The sequence below is a fragment of the Ammodytes marinus genome (genome assembly GCF_949987685.1).
Source record: "Ammodytes marinus genome assembly, chromosome: 12".
Lineage (NCBI taxonomy): Eukaryota > Metazoa > Chordata > Actinopteri > Uranoscopiformes > Ammodytidae > Ammodytes > Ammodytes marinus.
The window spans coordinates 24,741,728-24,764,848 of NC_137216.1; the positions used below are offsets into that span (position 1 = coordinate 24,741,728).

Genomic DNA, 23,121 nt, shown 5'->3' on the forward strand with positions numbered 1-23,121 from the left:
ACTAGAGAGACACACCGCTCCAACTTCTTCTTCCAAAAGGGTATCTGCTTGTACCGGATAATGATTCAATAACCAATGCTCTTTTCTTTTCTTAATTCAAAATCTGTAGGAATTTGCAGTGTTTCCAATACTACATCTCTAAAGTTCCCTATAATCTGCTATAAAATTTGATCAATCGAATAAAGTGGTCTTCCAATCTGTGATCTTAAAATGTCTCAGGCCTGGTAAGAAGGATAAAACTAAACAAAAAAAACATCTGAAAACAGTATAGTTTTGGTATTACTCGAGCAAAACTCAAGAAATACACACCAACCCTAAAACTGGTCATTTATCAGAGAGACAAGGATAGTACATTGAGATCATCAACTGCACACAAGCCATGGCCTCTTTTCCTCCAGCAACACAAGATCAATAAAGTTAAATTAAAGGTTAGAAGAACCAGTAGTCTGTTTTGGACAAGCCTGAGTGGGTCTACCGCTGCTTCATAGAGCAGTTTCTTTATTTAATGTTTAAGTGCAGAAGAGCACAGGGCCTGCTCTGTTGGAGCTTTGAGCAAACCAACACAAAGAGGGTCTTCTGCATGGCGGCCCTTGTGACAGCCATTACCAAGGGGTCGCCATATAGACGCCGGAGGTCGCAGTAAAACTGGTGTGTAATTTCCCTCTTCAAAGTGGGCCCACATACCCGACATGTCAACAAAAATGGATTTAAATAAATAACATCGTAACTGGCGCCCAACCCCTCATGATTAGTAAGTTAGTGTCAGTCACACAACGGACACTTTTTCGTCTGCAGCTGGGTTTTTTTTTAAATGCTGACACACAACTTTAATGCCCTCCCTTCATGATCCTCTAACAAATAAGCAAAATTAAAACATTATTTCTTGTTTTCCAATGGCTTTGGAGCTGTCAAAAGACCTTTGTGGCAATTCAAAATAAAGAATTACAACCACATATTGAACAGCGCACAGTGAAAACAGTGAGAGCCGATGCACGAGGCAACAAAAAAAAACAGGCCAGATTTCAATTCTTGTGGATGAAAATTCTCCTTTAAAAGCTGCTATGCACTGAGCTGTGGGATTACAGGGTATAAAGAGTAATTGAGTAAAAGCCTTAAGTCAACATTGAGTGCACACACGCTAGCTGACTTCTGAGTGAGCTGCGCTACTGAAGGAGGGAGGCTGATTTGGCTCAGATTAGCTTCTAGCATAACACTCCCAGTGGATAAAGAACCACATGTTGTAAACACCCAAAGTGCTACTGAAACCAGGCTACTCACTAATATAGCCTATTTTACCATGTTCTATGTATAAAAGGAACACATTGTGGGGTTGTAAATGGTTGAATGCTGCCATTTAAGTGTTTATAAAAGCTACTTGAAAGCAAAGAAACATGTAAATACTTAAGTGCTTATAAATAGAACTCTTTTGTAAAACCGTTTTCTGATCAACCAAAATTTGGCAGCTGTATTTTCACTGTCCTGGAATTTAAAACAGTATCCAAAACCCTGCTGCCTGCCATCCCTTTTTTATTTAAAACAGTGCAAAATGAAAATAATTTTCCCATAAATCAATTTGCAGTACAAATATTCAGACATTCTCAAAATGTATTTCCAAAACTGTGTACTGTCCAGCCTTTGTTTTCTTTAAGGTGACTATAACTGTACTCATAATAGTCCATCACCTGCTGATCTGGAGTCAGCTCCACCCAACCATTTCCCTCTGTCCACATCTACACACCACAACAGGCTGTTTGACACGCATAGGGTGCAGCTGTTGATTACAGCACGAGAATGACTACATATAAAAAAGAGGAACAATTTCATAGTTCATTGGTCCCCTTCATAGCCTTGTACTTCAATTTGTACTGTAATTTTTCCACTCTCTAGACATAAAGCTATGAAAATTGTGATGCACCACATGGCAGCAATAGCCCCTCCTCCCTCTCAACATACTGACCCACAATTCAGCTCTGCTTCTGCCTCATGCTATAAATAGACAGAGATTTAACCTACAGCGAGGTAGGGAGGGAGGGAGGAAAGGAGGGAGGGAGGGAGGGAGGGAGAGAATGAAAGGGCAGCATAGTGGAGATAAAGAGGGATGAGGGCAGAGACAAACATGAGCATAGATGTCTTCCAAGCTCCACTCTGACCATATTGATGGGCACATTTGTCATTTGTCTAAGGTGATATTGTTCCTGAGGATGTAACTGCTATCTGACAACAATGCAAAGTGCCAGTCATTTTGAAAAGACCTGCGAGTAATCAGTAGCCGAAGAAGGAAGTCACATCCATCTGTTATAGAGAGGTTTTTTTCTTGTGGCCTTTCTGCTTCACTAGATGGGTGACTGAAGACAGACAAGAGTTATGGGGAGAAAGAGGATGTTCAAAAGATCAGGATACGTCCTCACCGCACAGTAAAAACCGGAATGATCCTGTGCAAGGTTGATTGACGCATAGACACTAAAAAGGGGTTTGACATGGTTTACTTCAAATAATGAAATGATTGTTTTATTAATTGATCAATAAAATGATTGTTTTCGATGTCAAAATAACTGTGCCTGAATAAAAGCGTACAATTGGCAAATGTGGGGATTATATCTGGAGATGTCTGAGCAAAGACTGAGCAGCTACTCAAAGCAAAATTGTATTAAAATTCATTACAGTTTTGCACTATCGTGATGAGACTTGACCAAAATCACATCACCTTCCTCTTTGGCCAGATTACAGCTCAGCAGGACTCAGTCACTGCAATACAATTTTGACCAAAAAATATGAACCCCCTACTATCACATGATGCAATCCAACACAACCCAATGCAACCTCAGAGCTAAGAGTAAAAAAGAAAGAGAGAAAAGCGTGTTTTACTGTCTCATACCAAATCAACACTAAACTAAAAAACCAATGTCACTCATGTGTAGATAGAAAATCAACAGATATGGAAGCTGCAGTGTAAACACAGCCAGAGAAAAAAAAAAAACGTTAAATCCTCCGTTGTGCTCTGGCTTATAATCCCTATACAGCCTTAGCTCTTCTTATCTGACAACACAAACCCACTCTGGGAATCCGCGTATGATTTATTTAGCCAGCAAGAGGAGAGTTGGGATTACAACAGAGGAGGGAGGGAGAGAGGGAGAGAGAGAGAGAGAGAGAGAGAGAGAGAGGGACAGAGAGAGGGAGCCTTAATCGTCTGCCAGTGAATCCCTTTCGGTCGCCAGGTTTACACTCAGGTGGGCTTGCCTTGCACCATGCTTTCATCATCCACCTTCCATCTACAGTAGGTCTGGTTCATTTTTAACCTCAGGAACGACGACGTCACTCATTTGCTCTAGCTGCTGCCAACTTGACCCTGTGTGGCGTGGCAGCAGGGCGGCCTGGCAGGCAGCGAGGTCACCAACATGTCCCACAACAGACACAGCAAAAGACCCTTCATCCAGACAGTGAACCCAAAACCCACTGAGACATTAGTAATTAGGGAGTCAAATCCAAAATGGTTGAATATGATTAATAATATGATTTCGGAAGGCCTAAGGCGTTTTTTTTCACACAAACAGAGTCAATGCTGGCGATGCTGTAGGTCTTTATTCACTTTTAATTTGTAGTTGTGAATTAGATTTACATGGTGTTAATTTTTTGCTGAAGATATTTATAGTTTCAGAGCAAGAGCAGACCACCAAGGGGGAGTGGAACTGTTACAACACAGCTGGTGTTTGGTACAGATACAGGACAGCTGGCTTAGAACCTTAAGGAGTTTTGCAAAGCCGCCCACGCAGCAGGCATGGCCAGATACTTCATAACACAAATCACATGGGACCTCACAGCTGCACCGACATGGAAAGCGTAATTTAAGGGTCAGAGTGAATCTCACAAAAACCACGAACCCGGGCAACCTTTACTATCTGGTCCAGGCCAAAAGAAGTGACGCCATAACCCCAAATATTACACAGTACACATACTGTACTGTAGGGTCAAACCATTAAAATCAGTAAAAAGAGAGAGAAAGAAGCAGCACTTTGCCATTAACACCCTAACCTTTTACCACCAGAGGCTTTGCAGCCGAGTAGCTGTAGATAAAAAATCCCAGCATGTCTCACATGTTACCATAGGAACAAACAACAGTGTAGAAGGGTGGACACCAAGGGTTTGTTTTAATCACATGGTGGAGGAGAATGAAAAGGGGGAACAGATGGAAAAGAGGGAGCAGGGACTATGGTGGAGTGATTTCACTGCAGAGCAATGCCATGAAGATAAAACAGAAGCCCTTTAGCTTGACTGACAAATTTAAAGCGTGTGTGTATGTGTATGTGTGTGTGTGTGTGTGTGTGTGTGTGTGTGTGTGTGTGTGTGTGTGTGTCCTCCATATTTTTTGAAACAGTTCCAGACTTCCGTAGATGCTTTCACTGCTTGTAAATATGTGCACACACATATCACAAACACACAATATTTCCCTTGTAGACAAGTCAAGTCAAGTTTATTTACTGAGCCAAAAGATTACAAGTTTGTCTCAGGGCATTACAATTTGTACAAAACACAAGCCTCTATTATAAGACTCCATTCACAAACAAAACAACAATTTTGCCATTCTTTATGGATACTTTATGGATACAAAAACTTTGGAAATAGGAGTCGCGCATCAGTAAGGTGCTGGATTGCATAAGAGAAGCTCTCAGGTTGTCAGTGGGTTGTGTCTGTGTGCGATAATTTGTCTTTTTAATGACTTGTCTGAGTGTGAAAGAGCCCTGAGCTCTGTGCAGTGGCCAGCCAGAAGTAAGACAAGTTACAGTATGTGGGGCAAAGTGCACACACACACACACACACACACACACACACACACACACACACACACACACACACACACACACACACACACACACACACACACACACACACACACACACACACACACACACACACACACACACACACACACACACACACACACACACACACACACACACACACACACACACACAGCGACACACCAGAGCCCTCAACACCTCTCAGCAACCAACAACAAAGCCGCTCTCCAAGGAGTGACGGAGATTTTACAGAGGGCAGAGAGGGGGGCACGAGGTTTTCTCTGCAAACACCAAAGGAAATTGGTTTTGAATATAACATTGCCGTAAATAGGCAATCCATCAAGACAGATGTGTGGGGTGGGGGGGGTCAAAGCTATTTCCAAACGGTACAGACACAGACACACAGACACACTTTCTTTCAAGTTTAATTTAAAATAAGCTTTTTATTGTACTTTTCTAAGCTGTTTTCGCGTACATACAAGGTTGACTTAAGGATAATTAAAAATAAGTATTAACAGAAAATATATCAAAAGACGTTGCATGGGAACGCGAACGCCAGAAAAAACAGTGCCCCCAAAAAACAACCACACACACACACACACACACACACACACACACACACACACATACAGGTGTAGCAGTTGATGCTATCTGCAGACATGTCTAGGCTTGTTCTTGAGTTTGGCAGTCTGTCAGGGAGGTTTACAGAGACAGAAAAAGAGTTATTTACGGATCATGTGTTTCTAAGAGGCTGAAGCAGACCTCTTTTTGTATGGTTCACTGAACAACGCAAAGCCTCTCGCAGCCTCTTTCTCTTCTTTTAGAACTGCAAACTCACCTGCGGCTACACAGGTCACCTACTGATGCAGAAAAACAACAAACACAGTCATGGTTTGTAGTTAGATCCCTATGTCCTATTTGTCCAGGACAAATGTGACATAATTCTCAAAACACACTATAAATAGTAACAGGAACATACAAGTAAAAAAAAATTGAATTTCAGTGGCTCATTCTACAGAAAAACATGATCAGTAAACACAGTGGAAACAGAGGTTCCTTGAGAATTGATAAAATTCCCAAACACGTAAGACACTGCAGCTCGTTCCTCCAGATACCCTCATGTTTTCGAGGGGAGTGTCGGACTGCTTGACAACACTTTTAAAAAGAACAGTCTCCAAGGCAACTTGGTGAACAGAAGCTGTTCATAAAAGGCTGGTAGGGAAACGGCAGTAGGAGGGCGTCACTGCCAGTTCTGACCTTAAACTAACCCGTGTACCGGCTGCTGTCAACATGCTGGAGGCAGAGCAATACGCATCCAACAAGCCAAACGCCCACAAGAACAAAAACCAACACAGGCTCCCCTTCACAGACTGTGTGCTGCTGCCATGATCGCAGATACACTAGACGAGAAGGGAGTGAGTGTGTGATTGGAAACAACTGTGAGCGAGCGATGAGGTATGTGTTTGTGTCCAATGGTGAGATAACAAAAAGAGACAAAAAAAAAATAGATAGAGAAAAAGATGGTGACAGAGGAGATTGAACAAATACTTCGTTGTATCTGCCAATGAGTTCTCAGTAAAGTGATGCCAGAGACAGATGAAAAAAGAAAAAATACTGGTATTGGAACCCACGATTCTTGTACTTTTTACCTTTGACTTTGATATGGTTATGTAGGTTTTCATTCCTCTAATTTCCCCTAAGGATCAGTCAGTATGTTTATTATCAACATGGGAACAAGCATTACTAAAATGTAAAGAGATCCGTTTAAATTTTTGGGAAAAAGCTTGTTTGCGGTCAGAAGTTATTGAGTTTTTTTTAAGTTAGCAGTTCCCCTCTGCTTCCAGTCAATGTGCAAAGAAGCTAAGCTGCATCTTTGAGCTCATCTTTGGAATGGATGCACTGAAGTTAAACTGATATTGATCCACTGATGATGTGATTCGGGGGTTCAAGAACAAAACAAGGACATTTCCAATTAATGTCAGACTGTTCCTTTAATGACTCAGACTTGCTTCCAGCAGCTTCTTCTCTCCCCTGCATGAGCGACTTCTGAAATGCGTTAGATTTGTCTGTATCTGCCTGGTAACATGGTGTATGAGTCACAACAACATCGCCGGCATATGTTTGGTTTTTCCACATGACTGAGACGACAACCTTGAATCTTCAGTTTAGATTATTTTCAGATGTTCACCTTGGGCAGCTCAGATTACCTCATCTGCTAATTAAAGACTTCTAAATCCCTTATGTAAATAGGTAAAGCGCTGTCACATAGATAAAGCCGACACATAAAACAACTGCTATTTGTAGCTGCTGATGCACTGATATGAATCATCTGACAAGAAGAACATGGCTGTCTTAAATACTGCAAAGGATTCGTGCACCACATGGTTCTCCTAGCTGTAACTGTCTTTATCTCCACCGAGGCCTATATGTGTTTTCAAACCCATAGCTACTCATGGGAGTTTGGGTTTGCACGGAGTCTGCCCGGCTACAGGAGGAAGTGCTTTGAGAAACTCTGGGCCAATCAGAAGCCTGGATTGTGGTCAGCTGACGGAGGCTCATCACCGCGGGCCCAATCGCTCTGCAGGGTTTGCGGTCAGGTGACGGCTCAGACCGGCTCACAGTGTTTCAAAGCAGATGAAAACAAAAGCTAATGAGGCCGTCAGGCGTCCCTGCCAGCTGCCTCGCTGTGTGTGCAGGGGATGAAAGAAGCTACACAGCTCCACCAAAGAAAAGCAGGATTTATTATCGCTACGGCAACAAGTGTGTGTCTTTGTGTGTGTGTGTGTGTGTGTGTATGTGGGTGTGCATCTGTGTGTAGTGAAAAGAGAGAGGTACACAATGAAGGAAAGATAGGATAGCAAGAAGAGAAATTATGAAAAGAAAGATGTCTATGAACATCTCTTAGAGAGGAATAAATTATTTCATATGAGTCATAAAAAAGTAAGTAAAAGGCGGGTCAAAAATTTAAAAGATCCATAAAGTTTAAATTAATTGTAAACTCAATTGTGTAAACATGGCATATAAACAGAACACATCCTCCATTATCGTTTGGGTGGGATATGTATTTCTCTGTCACTCAGGTGCAACTTTCCCATTACAACTGAAACAAGTTAACCGATTAATGTGGTCTCCATATCATTGACTTGGCAAGACAAGGAATTTGAAGACGTCACTGGAATTGCATTGGGCATTTTCTGTATTTTATAAACTAAATCATTAATCATCACAGCCCTATTGAAAATAAAATATAAGTCTGGAGTCTCACTGGACCAATCATGTTCCAGACATACAGTAGCTGGCTGCCCTTCATCCAGAATCCCAAACCGTGACAAGGACCGCTTTAACTTGGCATGATTAGGCATAAAATAATGAACCATGACACTGCAACTGAATGGCCTTTTTCTGACCTCAAATCCCCCCACATACACTTTGGCAAACACTTTGAGAACAGCTGCCATGTGTGTTTTTCAGTTTGAGGAGAGATGAAATGACTGCCGCAGGTGTATCACTCATTTTATACTGCAGCTTTGAAACTAAAAAGGCAAACCTGCCCTTAAATTCGACAATCTGCTCTCCAACAAGTCTTCTCTATAAGCTTGTACCGGGACAAAACAGCCCCCACCCAATGGCGGCTTTGTTTTTTACCCTCTCCAGATGGCCACCCATACAGTAACACACCCCGAACACACACACACACACCGAATTCATGTCCACCCGTTTTAACCACAGAGGCTCAGACTGTCATTAAGAGCCTTGACCAGACGCTGAGAGTTAGCTGGTGTGTGTGTGTGTGTGTGTGTGTGTGTGTGTGTGTGTGTGTGTGTGTGTGTGTGTGTGTGTGTGTGTGTGTGTGTGTGTGTGTGTAGGGGGGGGGGGGTAATAAGCCAACAGGAGGGACACTGGCTTGTGCCTTTATCTGCCGGACCATTAAGTCTACTTCTTACTCAGTTGTACAAGTACAGCATTTAGATGGAACTAGATTCATGGGAGGATGGCCCGGCTAAAAGAGTATTTCTCAAACATGGAAAACAAATAATTTCTTCTCCAGACAAGATTATAAAAAATTATCAGGGTCATTATTCTCCTTTAGCATATACCGTGTTGGATTAAACAGACATTTTGAACTGTACAATCCCAAGAAACAGTTTACTATTAGGTGTGAGAAATGTCACTGCTTTTTATACAACTAGTTTGCACTTTGTATCAGGCACACTTTTTTAAAATAAGGCTCAAGCCTGCAGTGGTGTTGTACCATATGCGTGCTACCACAAATTACAGTTAAACATAGGAGATGCATGCAAACATCACTTAAATTCAATTGCCCTTCTTAACTTATTCCTAGAATCATTCATTTGGACAGGTACATTTAATCAGGTCTAATTCAACTAAAATAACTGTCTGCCTTCCTGATGGGAAAAGAGTAGGCCTCTCTCTGCAATTAACATTTGCAGAGACAACGATTTTCCACACAACACACTAGATATCCAGCTCCTGATTTCTTTATTGATTTAGCTGCAGGTATGGGTTCAAAGCAAAGGATGTCACTAACAGGTCTATTATAAAGTCACAGATCACAAATCAACACATGTAGTTATAGTTTTATGTGGCAACATGTGGGCAGGACACATATCAGCTACCAACACAAAATATTTCATCATCAGAAGTCTATAGCATAATAAACGGCTACTATTCAACCTACAATCATTTTAGATTTGGAAACGCATCACTGTTGAACACATGTTTGGGTAAAAATGCACTGCACACATGACCGTTTAATGCCCACCCCCATTCCTAACACTTTGCGTTTGGCGCCCAGGAGGCGGCCATTACGGCTCTTAACAGAAAAAGCTTTCACTGTGTTGTAGGTCACAGATAACAGAATGAAGGGGCTGTTGTACAAGATGCTAGCAACTAGTGCTGTGGGAAATCAATAAGGGTGGGGTCCTGGGAAGAAAGAGAGGGAGAGGGGAGAGGCATGAAAGCTACGCTAAAACACTGGACACGCATGACTGATGCTCTAATCTTGGGAATATGACTGAGTTACTGACTGACTGACTCCATATGTTTAAAATTACTAAAAACTGATTCTACACTGTTGTACTATGTGTTGATTGTGCCTTAAATGCAGCAATTGCAGCAGGTACAAAGTTGCGATATACCTACACTCTTGTTGTGCCTTTATTTACCTAATTCAGATAGTTCCGGGTCATTGGGAGACCGGATTTACTGACTGGTTGAAAGCATAAGTATTGGATGCATTGCTGTGAAATTGGTTAACTCTAGAAGTACCTCTATCAAGTCAATATTCCCACAGGTCAAATATTTAGGGTTTATGACCAAATACCAGCAGCACACCGAAACTCTTAAGGCCAGGACACACCAGTCCGACACGTTCCGACTACCCAAAAACTGGAGTCGCCGTTTCAGGAAGCTCCAGTCTTTCCGTCGCGGCCATTTAACACACCGAGACGACTGCTTATTTTCCGTACGCTCTGCGCTTGCGCGGGACGTAATGTCTCCACAACAGCAGGCGGCGCTAATCTGTATTGTGGCCCGAAAAAATACGAAAGCCGGAAATGATGGGACAGCTCTCTAGAGCATAAACATAGATAGAAATACGTATTTATATTTATGGACCATAAGAGCACAATTTTTAGCAGAGAGTGTTGAGCATGGTGTCGAGCAGTCAACAAGGGTTGATGCATGTGAGTACTCGCAAAACGAAACGAACAAACACATTAAAACGATGGCTAGCTGTTGTTAGCTGTTTGTGCTACCCGCCTCACTTCCGGGCTTCACTGATTCGCTAGCCCTCCACCAATCAAATTGCTCCAAATGAAAGACGGTCATCGGCGGCCGACAGGCTCAAAACAAGCCCGACGACCTCTACGTCGGCCGACGTCACGGCACACACCAAACAGATTCGTCTTTTTTTTTGACGACGGCGATTATCGGGCTGGTGTGTCCTGGCCTTTAACAAACATGCCGTCTAAAAGCTCAAGCATTGAAGAACCTACATGTCTGTCTTTCTGTCTCTGTCTGTCTGTCTGTCTGTCTGTCTGTCTGTCTGTCTGTCTGTCTGTCTGTCTGTCTGTCTGTCTCTGTCTGTCTGTCTGTCTGTCTGTCTGTCTGTCTGTCTGTCTGTGTGACTGCAGCCGAGAGCAGAGGAGCAAACACAATGGGATGTCTGTCCATAACCACAAACATAATCAACCTGATAAACTACAAACCGCTGCCTTTCTCAGTCCCAACAACAGCTCCTTCACACAGAGAAGCATCCACCACAACCTTTTGCTCCCCAATTACATTTCAGCCATTAAGCATTTACACACTCTCATCCGTAGAAATGTACAAGGAGAACCACTGAAGCTAAATTGTTTAACTCCAGACAATACCACGGCTGACATAGCACAGTGCAGGGTAGGCCAAGAGAAGTAGTTGTAAATTTCACTGGATGTTTTTCAAGCACAGCAGTAATCATCAAACCTAAAAGCCTGGCAAAGTCAACGCTCTTGGTCTACTCTACATGACACGAGTCAAGTTTGACTGAAATTAAAAGGGCAAAAACATGTACCATATAATCGAAACATTTACAAATGAATAATAGTATGGAGTTTTGTTTTTATATAAATAAGAGGAACATGAAGAGGACACCAGACATAAGACTAGGAAACAGGAAGAGGAAATGAGGAAGGAAAAAGAAGAAGGACAAGAAATTACATGACTGGACAGACAGACAGACAGACAGACAGACAGACAGACAGACAGACAGACAGACAGACAGACAGGACTTTACCGGGACAGAGGAACTTGTACCTTTAAAGCAATGCTAATTTAACTTTAATAACTTAATAACCCGGCTGAGTTCCACTTCCACCTGCTCTCTCTACCTGCTGTTAAGATGATTAGTTCCACTAATCTTTAATATTGTGGCCTGATTGGTCTGTGTGTCGGCCTTTAACAATACGATAACAAAATAATAGTTATAATATATATGTCACCTTACTTTGAGAAATAAATATTTTTTAAATGATACAAAAGAAATTAGAGCATTAACTTGGAATGATCATATTACCAATAATTACAGTACTTGATAGGGTTTGATACTGCTAAAAACTATAAGCTATAATATAAACTCAATTTGTTACTTTATCCTTTGACAAAATGAACCACCACCTATATATTGACACAACAGACAGCGAGATACACAGTTAATACCCTCTGTGTCTGTTCAGCATCACTGCCTCGCTGCTACAACAACAAGCCATCTGTTTGCACTGTCTGAGTGCATCCTTTGCTCCACCCAACACCACCACATACTGTAGTCGCATTATATAACAGTGATTACAGGACCCAGCAGACACAAAAACCCAAAAATATAAAAGGGGTAATTTACTCAATTACGATGATGAGAGGCACAAAACACAGCTGATGCTCCCGTCTGGAATATAATTTCAATTTTATTTTAGGCATTAAGCTTTAGTCTGAGAGACCGTCAGAGAGTAGAAAAGTCAAGATAAGCCTCAACATAATTAACATTATATTTTCAAGCTCTAAGTTATTCAGTATATGCAACAATAAACGCATCATCTCAGATCGCATCATCTCAAAATCGCACTGGATAAAGTAACAAAATAAAAGGCGAAGAAGTCTTTCTTTTTCTTCTTTATTTTCTAGTGATGATATACAGTAAATATTATACGTAGGGCTGTAACTAAATTATTTCATTCTCAATACATGTTTTTTTTTCTTTCCCACGTCTGGAAAAAATATCCCAAACCAGGATATCGGAATCGGATCTGAACTGGAAAAAATAGTGGATTGGTGCGTCTCTAAATGTATCCATATGTACATTGTCACAGTCTAGTCGTATCCTAATGGTCAGATACAACAGAAGTGTATGACATAAGTATCTGAGCAGTCACAAATATAGTGGGAAAACTAAAGAGAGCAGCTAGTAACTGATTCTCAACATAATTTGCTCTTTATCCCCATCTGCCCCTCCTCTTCCTCTCAGCGTGTGCCGTGTCATGCTGAGGGATTACAGCCACCGTAGTGCCTTCCATCAACCCCCCACCACACACACACACACACACACACACAAACACACGTGACCAGGGGGAGGGGGGTTCACTCACAAGCCATAGACCTTCCTATGCTGCTCCTTTTCTCATGCCTTACCCTGGCATTCCACATTGAGGATGGGCTCTAAGTATGTGGAGAGATGAGGTAGAATAGCTTTTTCCAGCTTTATCTCCAAGTTAACGACTGGACTTTGAGTGGCTGGGTGGGCCGGGGTGAGGTGGGGTGATGCACAAGGGAAGAACCTCTTCTACTGTCCACTGTTCACACCCTTTAAAAGTGTTGACTAATAACACATACTGTATATCGAGGAAGTTATGTTGTCAAAAATAAAATTCATAAAGGGTGGAATTAGGTGACAGTAGTACTTGTGTGTTGCACCCAGGGTGTCAAATCATATGATGGGTGACAAGATAATGAAGACAAGGTGTGATAGTTGATGGTGTGTTACTTTTCACAGACCTCACATGGAACAAATCTCGGTATATCCTTTAAGTCATTTAGGTAAAAAAAAAAATCTGATATTCTCTACATGATTGGGATTTTCTTTTTTAATATATTTATTTACATTTTGAAGACCACTCTTTTTTCATGTAACCTTTATTTATACTCGAGAGATCAGATTGAGGGGTTCAGCAATGATTTCTGACATCAAACACCCTGCCAAGGCTCCACCCAAACTAAAAGGTGTCTCTCTTTCTTTTATCATATAGCAATCATGTATAAAAATGGCAGAAATGTGTCAGGCGGCCATCAAGTAAGAGCAAACAGAAAAGTCTTAATGCTGAAGTACTATCGTATCCACATGAGAATCACCAGCAGCAGCATCAGTGCATCAGTGCACACAGTGAGCATCAAAGAACGTGACCCAGATTCTGGTCTGAGGCTCTCTGCCTTTATTTTTAGCCACACCGTAGCTAGCAGGCAGAGCTGCTCACTGCTAACAGACTCATTAACAAGGGTACGGAGAATGTCACCTCTGTGTAGAATAGAAAATAGATTTATAATTGACTATTTATCATTATATAATTGCAGTGTTTACACTTTGCCATAAGCCATAAGTGTAATGATAGTGCAAGTAATATCTACAATATATTTTTAATCACGTCTCTGTCAAGCAGACAAAACTGCAGATACACTTAAAAATAACAGTGATACCTTTCCTACTTAGTATATCAAGACTAATGAATGGGTTTAATAATGATCCAATCAGAATAAACACTGTATCATAACTACAGCCATAAATAGCAGCCAGCACTGTAAAGACGTGTCCTCCTGGTAAACACTTCGAATCATCAGACCGATTTGAAACTCAACCGAACCGTGATCATTTTCAATCTAGCACCAAAAGGAATCCCTTTAGGTTGGTGTGTTTTGGATATTTGTACAGAACCTTTTTAAATGATTCAGCAGCATTTGTTCCTCCACACTGAAAACAAATATTATGTTCAGCCCAGCCCTGGTCGGGAACCCAAAGCGGCAACAACTTCTGCATCACAGACCGTGACAGAGTCAAGTTCCTGTGGCTGCTATCAGTGCCACAGCTTCCCCCTTCTTCTTGTTTGGGAAGGTCACGGTAGATAACAGTAGTTTGTGAATGTAAGGTTCCCGGTGCAGACACAATTTTACTGTTGTTGCTGTTGTTGGTCGCGACCGTACTTCACTTCCTGCCTTGTTAAAAAGGTCAGATGCAGACAGGACTAACATTCCAGTTTGAATAGCCGGAAGGCCACAGAGCCAGCTTTTGCTATGCATGAGTCTATGCCTTCTGACAGCTTTGTAGTTCTACCACCATACAGAGCAAAGGGGGCCGGCCTATTTATAGCTCCCCATAGAACTGGGATAAGCGGAAAACAATAGAGATTTAAGAAGTGTGAAATATGATACCTGTGACGACTGATGAATTCATAATAATTGACAGTTATTTGAGTTTGTATCTTTAGAAATGCATATATAATATAATATAATATAATATAATATAATATAATATAATATAATATAATATAATATAATATAATATAATATAATATAATATAATATAATATAATATAATATAATATAATATAATATAATATAATATAATATAATATAATATAATATAATATCCAGCATTCCCCAAGAAAATTGCTCCCCTAAAATATAAAGAGCTCTCATTTTATATAATTGTAATTTGAATATTTTAGGGTTTGAGACTGTTGGTTGGACTGAACACTAAAACAGGCAACCCAGGAAACATTACACATCATTTATTGATTTATTAGTAAAATAATCAAATAAAAACAAATGTCATTGCAAGCTTGTTTTTTTTTTTAGCCATAGCTGCCAGTACTAACTACTCAATATCCAGTATTTAATACAACGTCAGTGTTGTTTGTATTGAAACCTGATTTGTGGACTAATGACCTTTACAAACAAATCAATAAAATGACTGGAACATCCCTGGCTATGTGTATGTTTCTTCAGCTCCAGATGTCGACATACAGAAAGACTCATAGAGACAGCCACTTAGACAGACAGGCATCTGACAGATCTGCAGAGTATTCACTGAAAAGCTTCAGTGCATTTCCTCTGAGGGACGAGCAGTGATGCTGATAGACAGGCTGCTGGTGGAGAGACACACCCAGATTCACTTGAAGAAATAGTTCAACATTTTTTATTTCAAGTTTTTTGCCTCAAGAAAAGGTGACAAAAACCGTTCCTGTAACTGCGTGTGCATTTTTTTTATATAGAAATTGGCAAAGGTTGCTCATCGCTAGTTAGCTTAGCTCAAACACTGCTAGTCAAGGGGAAACAGGTAAAAAGATGAACTTAACAACATCACCAAACGGTCCTGTGTGCTAGTTGGGAGTTGTTATTCACCATGTTACGTAACGCTCTATATTTGTATACTTTATGACAAAAATAAAGAAATAGCACAAGCATCTTTCCTGTTATGAAGCCACAATGAATACAAGTTGAGGAAGTGAAACTGCTTTGAACCGCACTTTTTCTGTTTTATCTGTACACCAATTTAAAAAAATGATTTGTTATTTCCTGTTGCTCTAATGATTATGAAATATATTTGTACATAATGACTGCCTTTGGTGCAAGAATGCTATTTGAAGCATTTTGGAAATGCCTCGCTCTGAGCTGTAGATTGATTTATTAATCAATAATGTGAATTAACATTAGTGTTTGCTGCCTGCAGTTGTCTAACATCGTTGTTACATCACATCTACTGTTCTATTCACTGGCTAACAACACAGTCCAAAAATCCACCTGTATGTTTTGGATCAGCACAGCAGCCTTAAATAGATCAACAAAACCAATTATAAAAAAAAACTATCTCAGCGGACAAGATGCAGCCTTCACCTACAGTAAACGATATCTGACACTGGAGTTTCCCTGGTGAAAATAAAACAACAACAAAAGAAAAAAACTGGAAGTCTGCAGAGAAAAGTCTCACATACCTCTGAAATGACAGGTTAGGGAGGTGAGTTTACAATACAGACAACGCTGCATATTTCACTGGAAACTTCTTCTTCATTGGTTATAATGGAAAATAGCTTGTAGGCATGAACATACACACAATTACTTACACAGTTTAAAGTAGTGTTGTTGTTACATAAATTTGGCTACATATATATTTTAGCCAATGTAAGTACTTCAAGAGTTTGAACGGATCAACAGACGATGCATTTTCAACAGCTTTCATTACCATACATTATTTAATCCTTATTTTCAAATAAATTGCCAAATATTTTCTATTGTTTAAGCCTTTTTTTGGTTTAAATGGTTGCAATTCAAATATTTTTTAGTGTTTTGGACGATTTGTAGGAGTCAACAATGTCAGGCTGAACCGTGGATTGTGGAAAAGAAGGTGAGGGTATTTTTCACTATTATTTTCTATCGCTATTCTATTACTTCACTATTACATTTTAAATGTAAATTAACCAGATTAAACTCATAACATTAAATGCTAATGGAAATAATCATTAGTTGAAGCCCTAGATTGGTTTACACTGATAGTTTATAGACATTGGATTAATTAAAGTGGCAACAAAATCTACACAGATCATTCGCATCTGATTAATGTGATCCGCTTTGCATTTCTAGATCTCATATCATCCAGTCAGTCAGCAGGATCTACTATATAAACTTTATGATTTCCGGGACCACACCATATTGTATGTTTGTTACTTTGTGTAATGTCTACCATTAGCCTCAGTGTCTCATGTAGTCTTGTTCCAAACTGCTGAGACATGTCATGAGAGAGCAACAGGCAGGGCTGTGTGTTTTTTCTTATCTCTACAAAGCCACCAACTTCTCCCCACTGCACTGATAACTTCCTGCCATTTCACTACTTCCTCACCAACATCCACCCGCTATGCTGTGCTGACACACACACCAAAACTTTTCTCATATTAAAAGGGAAGAAAACAAAGAAGAATTGCAGATTTGATTTGATCATGTTGGACATTTTATAAACCTTAAAAGACAGCCCATGTCAGTGGGGCTAAAACAATTAAGGCTACACAGCTGTGGTTCGAAGAAGAGTGGAAGACTCAGCAAGTCATAAATGGGTTAAACCATTTCCTCAGAGAGTGAGGGGGGGATTCCCAGGCCCACATGCTGAGTGTGGTCTTACCCCAGAGTTTTAAAAAATTCCTTCAGCTCTTACTTAATTTCCCCCTCTTACCTCCCACACTGCTTAATGGAAACAGAACCACTGGGAACTTTTTACTCTTGTCTAAGGTTATTCTACATTATCTGCATGGGTTTTTAGGATCGGCGATGTTATTCTTGGTGAATGTCCTCGATTAACCGCCTTGTTTTGTTTTATGTCATGCTTTGTTATAAAACCAAAGACAATTGTCCACATTTCCTACAATACATTTCCTACAATACATTGCTTACATAAATACTTTTTAAATTCAGCCAATGACTTGAATGCATACATGCAGATGCATTTTCTAGGAAAAGAAAAGACATACTGACTGACGATTTAGCTTTAAAGTTACAAATTACGCAACTCAACCAAAGGCTATAGGATTTTTTTTAAAGATGGATCACTTCGGTGATTAAAGGGTGAGTACTTCTCTCTCTCTCTCCTTCCTCTGTCTCTCTACTCCCCCACTTCCTCTCTCCCTCCTCCTCCTCCCTCTATTTTATTTTTCCATCCCAACAGCTGTTGTCGGCGCACACAGCTGCAAACGAGCCTCAGTCAGTCACACTCGGCAGCTATTCGCTATAGCCTGGGAAGCCCGACCAATCGCCAAGTGTTCGGCAGGATCAAGTGCACATGTGCAGGAGACCAAAACACACTCAAACGCACACACAGAGACACACACTTTTGGGGCGGATATTCATATATGCGAGGCAGGCAGTGCAGACAAAAACAAGAGCTCACTTAAACGCGCATGGCACACTGACACGTGGTTATGATTCACCAAAATCCTGAGGAACTAAACTCAAAATGTCAAGGTTAATTTGTGTTCGGGTGCATCTGAGCGTTTCCACCACCACTTGTCCCTCTGCTTTAGAAAAAAAAAAAACGTTTACAGACGCCGCCGTTGCCATCCTCCCCAAGACACAAAACAAATAATGCCAACCTCAAAGCAAATCAAGATGTTATTTCTGTGGTATAGTTTTCTCCCAGCAAAACAAAAACATTCAAATGCAACAACAAACCCATACGGCCATCCATCCCCACGCTGAATTATGAGGAGACACTTACATTACATACACATTTTCTGCCCTGTGAGGTAATAGAAGAGCTAAGGCTAGCCTCAGGGCCGTTCTCATTATCTAAGACCATGCAATATGATTCAAAGTGACACTCGTACCCAATGGTTGAACGCTATAGTGCTGGTCCCTTGTGAAATACTCAAAGACAGAACTGGAGATAGATACAGTTAAAACCTTGAGATGGTTGTGTGGACACTGACGCTACATTGTGCAAAACGAGATGGTTTTTACATTGAAACCTGAGAGAGCCAACGCCAACCGTTTAGGCTCAGACACTTTGGATGTGGATTTGATTACACGGAGCAAATCTGATCATCATGGCTCTGATATGGGCACGAGCTTATATAGCCGAGTGACGGCCAAACAAATAAAAAATATATATAAATGTTTCTAAATTTTTAAGGCCAGACACTGCACGTAAAAAACAATGTTTTTTCAAGCAACGGTAGATTTTTGAGATTCTTGGCTATTTTGCTTCCATAACAACATGTCTCCTTTCATTATCTCACATTAGTTTTTTTTCCATGGTCTGAATCAAAAAATCTCAACTTCTTAAGCATCAGCTAAACTTTCCATAATCATTCTTCTTAGCACTATTCTGAAGTCTTTTTACACAAGGATATGTTCATACGTTGTTAATTATATGATTTATGATGCATTTTGATCTTGAAAACATGCAAAAGAAATCCAATTTTAAGACCTGTACAAAGTGTTTTTGATTTATAACAAGTGAAAAAATAACAATATCGACCTGTCTCTCAAGGTGTGTATTCTCGTCATGTAAGTGACAGAATCACCTTCTGGCTGTGCTACACTAATGCTGCCTTCAATGTCATGGGGAAGTAGTCAGAATATTTAGCATCGCATTCGGCTAACCTCAACATCCAATCGGTGGTTGGTGACTACAGCTGGTAATCTCATTTTAGAGCAAGCTTGGACATATTTCAGGGTGCTTATTTAAACCATGATTTAACCCTGACAGTCACATGACCAACTCTATCATAACAAAAGCACTGGAAAGCCGAAATATTCACTGTTTGTATTAAACCTACTAATAACTAAGGCCCTTCTCAGGAGGATGTTGAATTACCCTATACATTTGCACCCCGAAACCTCAAGTCAAGGTGTTTAACGTTAACGGAATTTCACTTGGATTTATTCCAAAGGGGACAGGAATGCTCTGACCTCATTGGTGCAGTGCAACACAGAAAAAAACAAAAGAAGAAAAAAAAACAGAGCACATGGGTTAATTTTCCATCCACAAGCAAATGAGAGTCAATCACAGTTGGACACAGAGCTTTGACTGTTGGCATATTGTGGTTACGCACATGTCTGCGAATAGGGTTACCGGATGGTGTGAATGTCTATATGTAATACACATGGGGATTACAACCAACAGCAGCCTTCTGTAGCACGTGACATTGTCATGACATCATTCCAAACAAACCGTTTCCCTGCAGCATAGGGCAAAGTTTTGGAAAAGCCAACGCTTTGGTTATAGATACAGAAACACAGTGGCGTGGTGGTTTCAACTGAATACTAAATGCACCTTTACCTCGCAAGAGAGCACGCTGCATGTGATTACTTTCAAATTAAACGGCTCAGTAGGAGCCTGAGATGATCCAGCAGCTCTGACCCAGTCCTATTCTCTCCTATTTCTACCAGGCAACAGCAGAGTGATGCCTATGCTCCTCTATTTACAGGTAGAGTCAGGGGTTCTGGAGACGGCTTATGTTGACATTGACAAAATCTATTTTTGCCAAAATCAGTGAATATCTCCTTACGATTCGTTACCTGTCCGTACTGTGTGTATGAAAAAAAAAAGATCAGGTGTTAATACACAGCCTATGCGCTGTAAACTGGCATGCTGTTAGCCTGGGTTGGCCCCTTTGTTTACATACCAGTCTACAGAGCCCTAGTCTGTATATTAACACTGGATTTCTCGGCACACACACAATACGTAGCCTACAAGCAGCGGATCGTGGGGAGGTATTTACCGATTTTTATAAAAAGTGATTTTGACAACAAGCATTCTCCAGAATCACTGACTCCACCTTTAGGGATATGACATCGGAGGTGAAAACCTCCATCCAGTCTCCATCAAATACCTTTTTCCACAATCTCGATTTGTGTGTGTTTGTGTGTGAGAGAGATATGAAATGGGATGTACAGGCGTATCCCCATGAATACAGCACAGAGCCATTTCAGCAAAAGGCCTACTGGCTGGGCAATGGTGTATGTGCACAAATGCGCAATGAAAAACACCGCCCACCCAATGGCGCACAAGTCGGCCAGCGTGGTAAAGAAGATGTCATGTACGGATGGGGTTTGGCCCGATGAGTGCAATGCAAAGCGTGCAGTAAAGGCCTAAATGCAAGGGATATTTTACTGGGGTGTGGATGAGAGGAGGAGCAGGGAGGGACAATCTTTGGGACCAAAATAGGTGTAGCCTTCTGTCTGTCTGGGATGGTGTTTGCATCGCTAAAATAAAATATAATGAATGGATGTGAAGCTGTGCGAGCTAGGACCGAGACGCTATCAGAGAGATAATCCAGTCCAGACCGCACCGGTCCCGTGTGAAGAAGGGAGGGAGGGGAAGGAGGGAGGGGATGTGTTATAACAAACGTTGTTCCTGAGACCGTGAGAGAGGAAAAAATACATAAATGCATGTTTGTGCTCCAGTTTCCGCCCGTTTGTTCTCTCTGGTAGGGGCTTTAAAGACGCGCACACACATAGACACGCGCGCACATATACACACACAGACACACGCGCACGCACACACACACACACACACACACACACACACACACACGGAGGCTAAACACCAACCTTATAGACTTGTCCATAGGTTCCATTTCCGACCACTTCCACCAACTCGAAAATCCCAGCAGGATCCTATGTTTAAAGAGCACAGAAAAAAATACATATTAGAGGGCATAAGGATGAATTGACTCCCTGTAGTAACCTAGCCTATATAGGCTATTTACAATCGGGTTCGTTCGATGTGGGAGCCGACTGCGCCCGTTTTTTTGTTGCTGGCCTCCCCATGCATGCCAGCGGATATATGGACAAAGAAAAAAGCCACCGCAGGGCTGTGTCAAAAACAATATTACTTGTGTTTTTATACAAACAGACCAAATAAATATGCCCCTCTGACTGTGACAAACAAACACACACACTCACCCTCAGGGATGCAAGGTCTATATCCACCAGAGCTTTGGCCGGTGATTCGTTCGCCATTTTCGTTCAAAAACGGGGATAAATCAGCGAAAAATGGCTTGTTCTAAGTCTCCTTCAGGCGCACGGTGCGCGTCTCATTCTCGGGTCGGTTCTAGTTTTATTCCCGCTGGCGATATTTTCTATCCAAGGCGCGTGTTTCCCTCTTTGTAATCCCTCTGCTGCTGCAACATAGCCTTCCGACCGAGTGCCGGTGGAGCTCTGCCTGCCTGCCTGCCTGCTCTCTCGCTCGCTCGCTCGCTCTCTCTCTCTCTCTCTCTCTCTCTCTCTCTCTCTCTCTCTCTCTCTCTCTCTCTCTCTCTCTCTCTCTCTCTCTCTCTCTCTCTCTCTCTCTCTCTTTCTCTCTCTCTCTCTCTCTCCCTCTCTCTCTCTCCCTTGCACTCTGTCCGTATGGCTCTCATTCATTCCCTCTTCCTCCTCATTCTCCGCCCCTTAACTCGCTACCAGGGACAGCCCAAGACTTTTTGGGCATTGAGGGGGCCCCTTGAAAAGGTTTTCATCCTCCCCTTACACCCACAAGAAGGAGCAGTAGGCTACAATTGACCAATCCCCAGCCATTAAAGTGGCTACAAGGAGCTTTCAGTTTCTGTGGATTCTAGCGTCCCAATTGGACAGAAGCAGTAGTGTTTTTAGGAACCCATCAAACCCAAGCATGTTCTGGCTTGCATGCATTTGTTTTGGAAGCGAGTGAAAGAGAGAGACCACAGGATACACAGCGATGATGTGTTTATATTTGACAATGCAAGATTAATAATGGTAATATGATGATGGTGAAGCAATGGAAACTTTGATTTGAAATGTTGAATAAATGCATGCTTTACTGGTCTGCCTGCTGTAAATCATTTTGTCTTGAGTTGGCAGGGATTCAGACCCGAGCAAAGGCATTAATAATAACTATATAAAAATAGCATTATTTTCGCTGATGGTCATTTATGATCCTCAGAGAAAAAAATGAGTGATGCCAAGTGAGCCAGTATACACATAAAACCAAGACAAAACAGAGACTGTGTGACGTAAAAGTTAACAAATAATAAGTATTTCTGATGTAATGTAATCTTTAAAAACATACACTGGTGGATCATTGTATGTAAATATTTATCTGATAGGAACTTTTACTTGTAATAATAATAATAATGTATTTATATTAACGGTGTTGCCTTTCTTCTATTTCTCTCCCTCTCTTCCATTCTTGTTTGTGTCTCCCCCTGCTTCTCTCCATCACATATAATAGATTCGGGGCAATTAGAGCATGTGAAATGGAAACAGTGATTAATATTTC

At 41.1% G+C, this 23,121-nt stretch overlaps 1 protein-coding gene across 7 annotated transcripts in view; it reads right to left on the minus strand.

Moving 5' to 3' along the window:
- Positions 1–22,014, minus strand: part of LOC307258564 (mitogen-activated protein kinase kinase kinase kinase 4-like) — a 95,463-nt gene extending 73,449 nt beyond the window's left edge. For all 7 annotated transcript variants that reach the window (XM_080038148.1, XM_080038147.1, XM_080038149.1 and 4 more), the window contains exons 1-2: positions 21,789–22,014; positions 21,435–21,500 (exon numbers count right to left, since the gene is read on the minus strand). In XM_080038148.1, coding sequence (XP_079894274.1) covers positions 21,435–21,500; positions 21,789–21,845 — 123 coding nt within the window. In that variant the 5' untranslated portion in view covers positions 21,846–22,014. The remainder of the gene's footprint in view (positions 1–21,434; positions 21,501–21,788) is intronic.
- Between the last annotated feature and the right edge of the window lie 1,107 nt (positions 22,015–23,121).